The following is a 12,695-nucleotide window of genomic DNA, read 5'->3' on the forward strand; positions in this document are numbered from 1 at the left end:
ATGCTACAGAATTCATGTTTACCTGATATTGTATTGGCCAGACACAAGATCAACACTGAGCCCAGAGAAACTTCCATCCAAGTCTGCTACCAAATTTTCGGCAAGATCTTCTACTTGTTGCCAAGAATTTATTTTATTCCCTGAAAATACGTCAAAAAAATAATAAAAAAAATTAACGAAGCAATGCCAAGAGGGTGGAAAATTCAAGATGAACAAAATGGACGTAACAACAAAGAATACTAATAAAGAAACAGGGACGACAGGTAATGGAGGATTATTTCCTAAAGGGAGAAAATTGAATAAAAAATAAAGTATTTTCAGAAAAGTTGGGGCAACAAAAAAAATTCCCGAAAAAAGACGGATGAAAACACCAACCTGAAGCAACTAAATTCCTGAAGTGCTTCCTCATAATATGACGAATGGTAAAACTCAATCAAAATATAGATTGGGCTTGGGGAAACAGTTCTCTTATCAGAAAGTATACCACTCATTATCAACACGACCTTTAGTCATTCATTAATTGTTTAGGAATTATTTTAAATGATGCGCTTACATGAAAGGCACTTTTACTCACGATTACATGTTTCTGCAAAAGTTGATAGTAAATATTTCGTTATTGTTTGTCTTTTACTCTTATCAAATGCTGTTTACTTGATCCTCAAGATTTTTCTATGAAGAATTGGGGAACTGTGTAAACTTCGATTTTTCTTTAGAAAATTGGCAAATTCATTGAACAGATAACAAAAAGTAGAACCAGTGATGAGTGAGAGTTTTAAGTGTCAATGCATCCCACCCCAAAAAAAGAAAAAAACTACTTCGGAAAAGAAAAACATACAAATTAAAATTACTTACACAAATATAGATGAATTGAGTGCAAAACATTCAATAAATTGCGGAATAATAAAGTACAAAGATGCCAAATTCCATTTGAACAACAATGACTTCCTGTAACTTTTCATTTGCTCTTTGTAACTATTCACACCACAGAAAGATATATAAAACAAATTATTATTTTCATCTTCGTTTTGATCTACTTGCAGAGAAAACTATTAAAATGAGAATAAAAATTCCTGCGACTGCTTTCTTGACTTCATGTGACTCATCAACTCTGTTTTGATGGTTCAAGTAAGTACCTATTACTCAACATTACCTTCCATGGGAAAAATAGTAGACGACATTCTCCGCAACAAATAAGAAATATATGATGAAATTTTTTAGGATGAAGTTTCATTGTGCCAAATGCTATCAATGTATTGTAAAATGAAACTTGTTAAGAGCATGAGAGGAGCTTTGAAAAACTTGTTCAGCAGGAAAGGGAAAAAAATAAAAATGAAACTAGGAAGATGTGAGGACCGATAAATTACCAGTTTCTCTGGGCGAATCTTCTGTACTGTTGACAGTTGCGTTTTGACTAGTCCCAGTGTCCAACTTCAAGATTTTAGTCGATTCAAACTCATTGGTCCAGGCTTTTCTTTTCTTCGCTGCACCATCTTCTGTGGGATTGACTGCCCACTGCGGAGCGCTCTCATTCCAAAGAAGATTGCTCTCATCTTGCTCTGACTCCTCCAGGAAGGGCTGATCCATCATTCGAAATACGTAATCCATTAAAGGGGATAGAATTGTGTAGTATTAATCAGAGCTCCAGGCAAGAGGAGTGCCGTAACAGTAGTTGAATTTAACACCATTAATATGCCCCGAGGTAAATTCATTAGGTACGTTCAAACTTAAAAACTTAAGTCCTGCTTAACTCATTAATTTACCGTAGCTAACAATAAAATACTGATATCGCGCACAATACTGACGTAGTGTTTGAGACAGAGTTTAGAGAGACCCACGCGGGGGGTCCTTACTGTTCTTTTCAGGACATTCAGAATGAGTAACTTGAAGGAATGCCAAAGCCATCGCGATATAAGTTAGCACCACAAATATGAAATTATGTCTAATGGAATATGGTAAAACAGCATTTAATTTTTGCATAGCCAGAAAAAGTTCTTCTTCTTTCTACAGCAGCATTGTGACAAAACTTTCAAGAGTTGCCTCTAGCTATCTTCTTTTTTTGACCATCCTTCTTGGTCCTGTCAAATTGATGTGCAGCTGGTGTATTGACGTGGAACAGACATCGTAGAAGACATTCAAACAGTCCAGAATGGCACTAATATCACAGAAAAAGCATCTAGGTATAACATTTTTTTGATAATTCCATGAGAAAGTTCTTTATATACTTTTTAGAGGAATAAGTATAGTTCATACTTAGGGGGAAGAAAGTTTTGTTAAAAGTTGGCCTTTAACCTTTTATCATTTTAAATTAGAGTAAAAGAATTTAAGAAAACAAGTCTATTTTAATGAAAAATTTAAAAAAGCGACACTTATGTAACTAGTGAAAAGTAACTTTCAACGCTTTGCCAGCAGAGCCAGGATGATTAACCAGGAAAAATTCATCAAACACGATCTTTTCTTTTCACGCTTTGGAATCCACTTAGAGCGCCGAAGAGAGGTAAGCAAGCGGAGAAGTCCACTATACATTCAGCAGAACTGGAACAAATAAAAGAATACATAAATTAGAAGCCGTTTGTAACCAGAACTTTAAAAATAAATAAAACAAGATTTTAGAACACACCTAGGAACTAACTCAAATCGTTTCAAACAATCACATGAAATATACGGCTAAATGTTAGATACATGAAATTAATCCAAAAATTAATTATTGATAATTAATTAATTATTGATTAATTATTTATCATTGATTTGATCAATTAAGAGGCAACATAAGAGCATATCACTTCCCTACTTAGATCGTAGGTACTTACGTGGTGCGTGCATTCATGGATGAGCTAACAAAGAGGAGTTTTTTCTTACGTGATGTAAGACAAACTGCCTTTCCACCGTTTTGAAGGGGTTTTTTCCTCAAGATTATCAACATACAAATGATTTGACAGAGGGAATCAACCACCAGACATTGGAAAATGTATGAAAATAAGCAAATAATGCATGATCCCTCATCAAACTTTTACGGAAGATACGAACGAAGAATTCGATTGTCTGATTTCTACTTAAAACGCTCATGGTTTACTCTCTAGTGCACCAAAAAAAAGTTTAGCGTTTTCCGTTTTCAAACCCATTTTGTAATTCAACTCAAAAAAACTCACTTCCCGAAAAAATTTGCCTCTCTTTTTCTCTAAGGATTATCATAAATGTAGAAAATTCTGTAAGCATTCTGATCAACGAGGTTCATTTCTTAATCTAAAGAGAAAATTGAAGATTTTGAAAAGTCGTGATTTAGAAATGTTTTTGCTAACTCACAGGTACTTGGCGTTCAGAACTTTCAATGATAATACTTTTTATCAGAAATCATGGCAAATGACATTGAAAAGTTAGGAAAAAGTCGGAGTTTCTTACGTTCAAAACATCTAAAATGCCAGGGAATTTTTAAATCCAAAAGAACTTGGCACCCTCACCCTGCAAACAGCGATGATCACGATAGGTTTTTTCCGATAACGGTCCCGCAAATTGCACTACTTGGCAACTCTGCCACAAATCGAAGATAGTAAATAATTAATAGGATACGGTTTTCATATATTTCTGAGTAAATTAAATGTTCACAGGAAGATAATGTGATTCAAAATAAGGATTCAGAAGAAGGTGAAGTGTGAGATTACCGATTGAGTCGAGTGAATAATTCCTGCATAAATAGTTTTAATTTTATTTATATATTTGGCATTAATTTACTCATTCATTTTCTACATTTAAATTAAAAACTGAAACTGCCCTGTCTTCGTGAAACGTCGACTTATAAGGGCAGTGAGTGAGATTTAGTTATCATCAACGGGAAAAGTTTAAGTTTTTTTTAATGGCTTATTGGTCTGGATGCAACAACTCGTGTTCTCGAGATATCCGTGTTGCATACACAAAAAATTGCGGGCGCTCCGGCTTTTTTAATGGTTTGGTCTGGATGCAACTATTCGTGTTCTCGGGATGTCCGTATTGCATACACAAAAAATTGCGGGCGCTCTGGTTTTGTTAGGCACAACGCAGGGTTGATCGAGTCAATGAGAGAGGTCGGAGTTGAATTCTTTTACTAAAAATGCAAATTAAGATGTTCATTTCTTCAACTTTTAAAGTTGTTACTTCATGATGTAAATTTTACGAGAAAATCAATGGAACCACTTTTAAGATCTCGACGTTTTGTAATAATGGAGCTATGAGTTTCTTAAAGTTTCCAAATTTTGTTCGACTTCCCTTATTGACTCGTTCTATTGTGCAACATACGGCTGCACAAGAGCGTACGGCTGCTATTAGTTCTCAAGATTTTTCTACGTTGCATTTACAATCGTGCTTACCATGAAATCCTTGAAATTCGAATTAGCCCCGTTGCATCATGGCAAAGTTGCATGATGGTGCAAAGTGCGGAAATATTATCGGTATTAATTTGCGGTATTGACATCCGCGATGCCATTGTAAACCTGATTTTGGTGGCAAATTTGCACCATTTGACAACGCTGCCATGATGCAATAGGGCTAATTCAAATTTCGAGGATTTCATGGTAAACACGACTGTAAATGCAACATAGGAAACTCTTGAGAACTAACAGCTGCAGCCGTACGTTGTGCCTGACGGAACCAGAGCGCCCGCAATTTTTTGTGTATGCAACACGGACATCTCGAGAACACGAATAGTTGCATCCAGATCAAGTCATTGAAAAATATGGAGCGCCTTAAACTTTTCCTGTGGATGATAACAAAATGTGTCACCCATTGTAGTCATAGTCATACGTCGTCGTTGCACGAAGACAAGGCAGTTTCAGTGTTCAATAAAATTGAAAAAAAGAAATCGGGGTGTCTACTGAAGCAGGCTGGCCAAAAATCAGTGCTTTTACAGTACTTTTTCAGTACATTCCCAAGAAATTCAGGACCTTCTTAACATTCCATATTCAGTACTTTTTCAGTACCTCCAATGGACCATTAGCCATGGTACGAATTTAAACAATCTGATACATGTTTCTTAACAAGAATTTCACGTAGAACACGATTCGCACAACGAAAATTACTGAAACCAACTCCTAACGAAGATATTAACGTTTTCATTTCACATTGGTTACGAGGAATTTGAACTGCCCGCTCACAAGAAACTCAAAGCTCTACGTGAGTCAAATCGCGCACTACAACGGTTTCAGCAAGCTTCTCAACCTAACAATGTTCATTTCCCGCCATGTGTTTTTCAAACGATAAGCGATTTGCTATAGCTGAGCCATAGCGTCAAGATTGAGGTTGCTAGATTTTTATATCGCAGAGACTGTCATGATAACGTTTAGCGCGCGATGTGAATCACGTAGAGCATTGAGTTTTCATGAGCGGGTAGTTTGAATTCACGCATCAGGAATCATTGAATATCTTCGTAAGGAGTTGATTTCGGTAATTTTCGTTGTGCGTATCGTATTTTACGTGAAATTTTGGTCGAGTAACATGCATCAGAATGCTGAAATTCGTACCTTGTCTAGTGGTCCATTGTCGAGATTCGAAAAATTTCAAAAATTCGAATTCCTCGCTCAAATTGCGACAAATATATGACAAAAAATGAAAAATTCTGGACCTTCTTGCGGAAGTTCCGCACTTTTTCAGTACTTCCGGACCTAACTTAAAAAATCAGTACTATTTCCATACTTTCCGAAAATTCCAAACTTGTAGACACCCTGGAAATGAATAATAAATGTATGAAGAAAAAAAAGGCTATTCATGCGGCAATTACTCGCCTGACTTTATCGGCTGGCTTATTACCTTCTTATAAGTCTTCTCATTTAATCAACTTTGAAATAAGAAGATATTGAATTCTATCAATTGTTTACTATCTTCGGTATGTGGCAGCGTTGCCAAATAGTGCAATTTACAACCGCTACAGACCGTTTCCGGCAACGACGAAGAGAATCACGACCTAGCGCGTTTATCTCTGTTCGAAGGGTGACGAGTTCTCTTGGATTTACAAATTCCCTGTCTTCGCAGATATTTTAATAAAAATCCTCGACTTTTCCCGTTTTTTCCAGCGTTTTTTTAGCTAGATTTTGTTAATAATTCTAATCACAACAAACCATTCAGAGCGCGTGATGCCGTGAGAGTGAAAAATTGTAATGTTTTGGCGGGAGGAAAACATTTTCGCAGCGAAATTCCCTAACTTTTCTCGCTTCATCATGAGTGTATGTAATTTCTAATTTTATCGTTTTTTGGTGATAAAAGAGACAGCATCTTTAATTAGTCGAGTTAAGAGAGGAACTGAACACGCAATTTGGCTTGGGGCTCGGCGCAGAAAGGAATGATGACGAGGACTTGTGATGAAAAGGACAAGCCCTCGGCATGGCGGTCGACATGTAACACATATTAGCGCCTACAAGACTGCATGAATACTTCACTCATTGTGTCAAACACAGTGCGGTCAGGAGCGGTTGGCGTGAAACGCGTAGCGCCTACAAGACTGCAGGAATACTTCACGCATTGCGCCAAACACAGTACGATCAGCCCGGCGCAGTGGCGGAAGTTAAAATTATTAAACCACATTTATGTTTCTTCTTTCAATTTTTTGGTTCATTTATTATAATAAATGGAGGATCTTGTTCACACAGAGATATGTTTACGGAACTTAACTTTCGCGCAAAGTTCCGTGAACTTTTACTAGTAAAGTTGACAGGGCTTTCGCAAAAAATGTATTCAACACGAGTCGGTAAACGCGTTTTATGCACCCCTCTCCCTTCGGCACGTTCACTTGATGGTTTTTATTGATGTTTCAAAACGAATGAGAAGGGGGCGGCAAAATACAGGCTGCCCATGGGCGGCAGGTAGGTAAATCCGGCCCTGAATAACATTAAGCTTCGGTTAATATGGAAGGTAAAGTAACCTGAGCTTTCGGTTATACATGCGGTTTCCTTAGTTTCTTATTGTTTTCTAGGCTAATATAAACATAAATTAAGTGCGATTTTGATCCAAGATTTGTGTTTCCCTTCCACTGTTAACCTAAAGTAACAAAAAAGCACAAATATTTCTCTCTGTGTGTAAGGATGAGCTTTTTGAAGAGCGACTAAGGATTCTTTGTCGCCGATTTCTGGCGAACATTGCGAGTCCAGACTCTAGTGACGTGGCATACTTTATTATATCGATTGATCTACCGTATAAACCTATGGAAAAGGATTGATAAACAGAATGTTTGCAACGGACACTTTCATAATCGATTCTTTACTACGGCTTCAAATGCGGAAATATCGAAAATCGATCATTGATGCCCCGTCATTGTATGAGTCCACAACCTGACCGTTCGTAGAACCTGACTAAAAGTCGAAAACCTCGTATTTTGCGTCAATATTTGCAAAAGGCCGATAGACCTGAGATAAAAGAGATTCCCCCTTTCCAAGCCGGGAATTTGGTAAAAGAGATAGGCGACCTAGTAAATGTTGGATTGTTGGGCAACCGACAGTGCGTTTACAACGGAAATCAACTTGCGTGCGAAGCCCGTGTCAAATCACGTAAGCTGTAAGTTTACAAAAAATGGACTACGTTTTGCAATAGCAGTGTGTCTACTAAAACAGGCTGGCCAAAAATCAATACTTTTAGTACTTATCGTGCTTATAGTACTTATCAGGACTTTTTCAGTACATTCCCAAGAACTTAAAAGCCAACAGAAAAATTCAGTACTTTTTAAGGTACCTTTGATGCCTTTAATTGACGAAATTCGAAAAATTTCAAAAATTTGAATTTTTTGCTCAAATCGCGACAAGAATGACAAAAAAATGGAACAAATTCCGGGCCTTCTTGCGGAATTCCCGCACTCTTTCACTACTTTCTTTCTTTCTACATGGAAACTTACTAGAGCCCGTTTTAGATAATTTTGCCTCTTTTGCTGAATACGCGGGGTATAGGGAATTCCTAATTCCACGTATACAACGAAAAGGGCAAAGTTATCTGAAAACGTCATTTCCGGAAAATTTCGTTTATTTGTTGTGTAGAGAATATTCTGCGCAAATTGCAAGCAATGATGTTGGTTTGGTTTCTTTTTAAAAAATAAAATAGGAGCGAAGATTTTGAAACACCGCTACCGAGATACGCATTTCTGTAGTTCCACCTTCAATATGTTGTTTCTGAATCAAACCAGAGATAGCAGTTCCTTATTACAAAAGTTTAAATATTACTTCGGGAAAAAGAACTATATGCTTCGCAAATGCTATTTTTGGCTAAATTTAGAAACAACATATGAGCTATCAGTTCACCAATGCAGATACGTGCTTCTATGGATGAGCTTTTCTCATGAAGTGCGCAGGTGCGTGACGGGAGAACTTCCAATTCGTATTGTGAGCTCTCAATAAATTAGACTTGAATTTGCTGTAAAGAGTCACTATTTCTGGCTCGCGGTTTAAACACCATATGTGCCGTTAACATCCACGTGCAAATAGGTGCGTTTATAGATGAGCCAGAAATAGAAATTCCTCTTCGCAAAACAAAGGTCCAAATGGCGGTCGGATTAAAACAAAATTTATCGCGCGTTGATTTCAGTCTGAAAGGAGCACAGACATAATTCCTTTGCATCACCTTTCAGATTTTTCACAAAATGATCGTAATTACATGACTCAGTGCGAAAGACGCAAGTGATTGAAACGCATATTTTTTTTCTACAATTTTTTTATTTTTTATTTCATTTGAAGAAAACTTTCTTATTCTGAGCAGAGAAAGCACGGGAATTTATAATTGGAGCTACTTGGCTTTTCCAGGTTTCTTAAACGCTATTGTAAAACCCAAGACTTTCCGGTGCTATGGTCGTAAAGTAAAAATTGTTCAATTTTTCAATCCGTACATTGGCGGATCCAGAAAATTGGCGACGTTGTTTTTCTCCATTCAATCCCGTAGAAATGTATCGATTCTCAGAGGGGCCAGGTGCTCCGACAAGAATCGATTATTTGACATAGGTTTAAATGGAGGAAATCCGGTGTTGCCAAATTGCTGAATCCGCCTCAGCAATCCGACTATGAGAAAATCTTAAAATATGAGTAAGTGCGAGAAGACTAATTAATTCTAGGCGTTCTGTTGCCTTTGGAGTCTACTGTAGATGATTCCATGTGATTTTGTTGTGGAATTTCATTACATAAAATTTAATGAAATTTCTCATATCATTGTCTATACAAGGTGACGTCTGAGACTTTCGATGGGTCGAATTCCTAATTGAGCATAGTCGTAATGCTGAGCATTCAAGACGAAGTGCTAAAGTAGCCCTTTTCGACTGTTTTATCATTTTATGCTTCGAATGTCATGCTTAAGCTTGAAAATGAACATGAAGTTCAGTAGAACATGATTTCAACAAATCAAAACGACACTTACAATAGCTTCGATGGAGAACATACGTCCAAAGAGGAAAAAATCATTCAACGTGGCGTTTTTCTCTTTCAATTCTCGTTTCGTCGAACCTGTGCCCGGGCGCATGAGAAAATTTTTTCGGCGCCTCGCGTAATATTTCAACCGAGGATCGAAAAGGTTACATCTAAGTGGTATTTAAAAACGCGAAATTACGAAAGACACCGCTAGGTACTTCAGTTTTACCCGTAAAACCAACTAGTGCCCACAGCAAAAAGATGGAAGCACGGGGTAGTATTAGTGGTAATATTCGGTTATTTTAAAGGGGTGCCTTAGCAACTATTGACAAAAGAAAAAAGAACATTAGACACACACGAGAGTTCATGACATTTTTAAAATTCTCAAGTCCCTTCTTTTCCTTCTTTTATTTAAGTTTTTCCTTTACTTGCATGTAAAAAGAAGCCAGCAGAAATTAGCATTAAATAAAAACCATTCCTGATAAAGCTGAGACTTGAACTTTGTACCATTCTCACCGTAAAGTGTCTTTCCCGCTTCATTGTCGCTTTAACTATTGATTTCTATAATTTAGATAAAATATATATTATTTCAATAATTTCTATACTTTATTAAATTTAGAGATCTTTCCTGTGAAGTCCAACGGCTTTTGAGCACACTGGAAAAAAAACACATTGGATCTAGAGTCCAGACTCTTAAAAACATCGACAAGAAAAAATACTCTTGATTCGATCAGAATTTTGCTTAAATCTAGAACCAAGCCTCTTAATTTGAGCGGATTTCCTTTTGATTTAAGCAAAAATCTGATCGAATCAAGAGCATTTGTTCTTGTCAATGTTTTCAAGAGTCTGGACTCTAGATACAATGTGTTTTTTTTCCCTCCAGTGTATGTGTTTTCTATTAAATTAAATTCCCAGCGATAGCTCGATTTTTCTTATTTCCCCGGTGAAAAATGCGTAGAAAGGAGTGAAAGTTCCTTGTTTGAAAGATCTGCTGTGAAGCGGAAATAGATAAGGATTCAAGACTCAAAAACTGATTTATCAATACAGATTTATGGGATTTCAACAGATAATAATCAAAATTTACCTCTTTCCTCTCTTTTTTTTTTTTAAAAAAAAAAAAAAATTAGGAATCATTATTTCTCTCAATGCTTTGTGTTACCTTTTTCTTTCAAAACTCGAGGCTCATCTTCCCCCTCAATACATCTGCTGCCTTTGACATGGCTACCAACAGAACTTTTTTTCGAGCTGGGTGGAGAAGGGGGAGGCGACTCGTATCTCCTACCTCGCCCCCCTCCCCCTTCCTCTGGGAACATGCGCCATTGAAAGTCAAAAAACGAGGTGACGACCTCCCCAAGGCACGCCCCTTCTCCACACTCTCCGCAAATGAAGTAAGAATATCGGAGAGATTTCTTTTTACTCGAGCGCCTAAAAAAGACTACTCGAAAAAATGCTAGCTGTGAAAATGGCAGAAAAAATTCGTCTCGCTGTGACGTCATTAGTGACGTCCACGGTCCTTGCGAATGAGATCTGACGAAGTACCGTGCCTCATCGAGTGGATGTGTAGCGTTGTTTTGCCGCGAAATGTAGTCGGGATCTAAAGGACGTTATTTTCGAAGGTTGTCATCCCCCGATTACATATTAATAATTGGGAGACGTTGAGAATACTTCTCCTTGAGCTTTTTTGATATCCCAGGTTGAATTGTAAATAAAATCCTCTGACAAATTGGGAGAAAAATACCCACAAGTTTCCTTAAAATTGTATACTTCATCAAAATAAATTTAGCAACGCCCATACTGCCGTGCTATGGAAGAACGCCGCATGAACATTCGAGAGTTGCCACGTTTTCCCGAATTATTGTTTTCCCGGATTATTCTTTGGAAAAGTCATGCAAATTTTTCCTTGAAATTTTCGTACATTTCAGATAAAATTGCGAACAAAATAGTCTGAAAAATGAGAAGAAAAATATTCACAATTTCCCAGTAAATCTGTTTTTCTCCGAAGAAAAGTTGGCAACGCCTGAAGGCGCATACGACATTTTTCCCTGGGCACGGCAGTATTTAAAAATCAGATGAAATAAATCGATTTTTCCACGGACCATTGCGCGTGAACCGAGCGCGTCGATTTTTTATTTACCTTTTTCAACTGAGAATGAATGAAAAACTATTTACTCACTCAGTCCGAACAAAAAAACGGGGTTCCGTCGATTTGAAACGTCAGTAGGCACACACACACACTCACACACAAGCAAAACAAGTGCGAATTCTATTCCACGCGCAGGTGAAAAGGCGGTCCGTATTCCAAGAAATCGGGGTCAACGGCCGCTTTGGGCGGGACCAAATTTTAAAAAACTAGAGCGAAAAGGGAACCAAAAAGCACAACCGATGCAGAACATCGCTTCCCCGGCGTGCACTCGTATCATCACTAAAATTCCATTCCTTCATTTTGGCACGACGGATTTCCGAGGACACAGCACATGACGACACACCGACACCGGCGGCGGGATTTTTGAGCGGCGGACCCCGGACCGGGGCCGAGGACCGGAAAACCCGGGGGGCGGACCGGAAGCTCCGGGCGGAGGGGCCGGCGAAAACGGGAAAGCTCTGGACGGGACGGGAGCCGCTCGAGACTGATCTCGCGAAAAGCTAGGCCGCCCACGATCGTGGAGATGACCGGACCGTAAACAAATCCAACTGGTCGGGAGCTTCGCGAACCAGCGCAGACTTTGTAAACGGCTGGCCTCTCCTCATTATAGAGGTCAATTGAAATCCATTGAATGACTTTGTCGCGTACTCCTCGCCCAAGGACACGACTTATTTACCCGGGCAGTTTAATTGAAAACTGCTAAATAACCGACGACATGCCAAGTGACCGATGAGCAATTGGCGACGAGATGCAGGCCGACCAACATGCTCATCAGATCTCCACTCGGGGAGACACTAGGGAAGTGTCAAAATACTCCCCCCTCCCCCTCTTTCAAGACTTATGGCTCCGCCTCTTTTTCTCAACGGAGACTTTTGCATCGTGCACGAATCCTCCGATACGCCTGAGAAACATACACCCCCACCCTCCTCCTTCGACTGAAAATACAGCAAGTTCATTGTCGTGTTGCGAAATTCGCCGTTTTTTAGACAAAGGAACGTATCTCCACTACAAAGACGCAGAATTGGACCGCTCGATCAGCTCGCTGCGTCAGGCATTCAAGATAACAAACTTCTTGATAGAAACTTTTGAAGGGGACAGTCACAAGACAATATTGTAAAAAAGAGATAATTTCGCGTACTCATTTTCGGTATTTAACACTTTAATGGGACGCATTTCGGGGTCGAGATGGCCCCATCATCGGCCGGCAGCCATTGAAT

At 38.5% G+C, this 12,695-nt stretch overlaps 1 protein-coding gene across 5 annotated transcripts in view; it reads right to left on the reverse strand.

Moving 5' to 3' along the window:
- gem (transcription factor CP2 like gemini) overlaps window positions 1-12,695 on the reverse strand; it is an 81,846-nt gene that overhangs the window by 45,716 nt on the left and 23,435 nt on the right. For 2 of the 5 annotated variants that reach the window (XM_019048268.2, XM_019048265.2), the window contains exons 2-3: window positions 1,365-2,532; window positions 23-140 (exon numbers count right to left, since the gene is read on the reverse strand). In XM_019048268.2, the coding sequence (XP_018903813.2) occupies window positions 23-140; window positions 1,365-1,605 (359 nt within the window). In that variant the 5' untranslated portion in view covers window positions 1,606-2,532. Of the gene's footprint in view, window positions 1-22; window positions 141-375; window positions 425-1,364; window positions 2,533-11,508; window positions 12,025-12,695 lie in introns of those variants that run through there. The other 3 variants (XM_072301151.1, XM_019048269.2, XM_019048267.2) reach the window with 2 other exon arrangements.

This window comes from Bemisia tabaci, chromosome 5, assembly GCF_918797505.1.
Source record: "Bemisia tabaci chromosome 5, PGI_BMITA_v3".
Classification (NCBI taxonomy): domain Eukaryota; kingdom Metazoa; phylum Arthropoda; class Insecta; order Hemiptera; family Aleyrodidae; genus Bemisia; species Bemisia tabaci.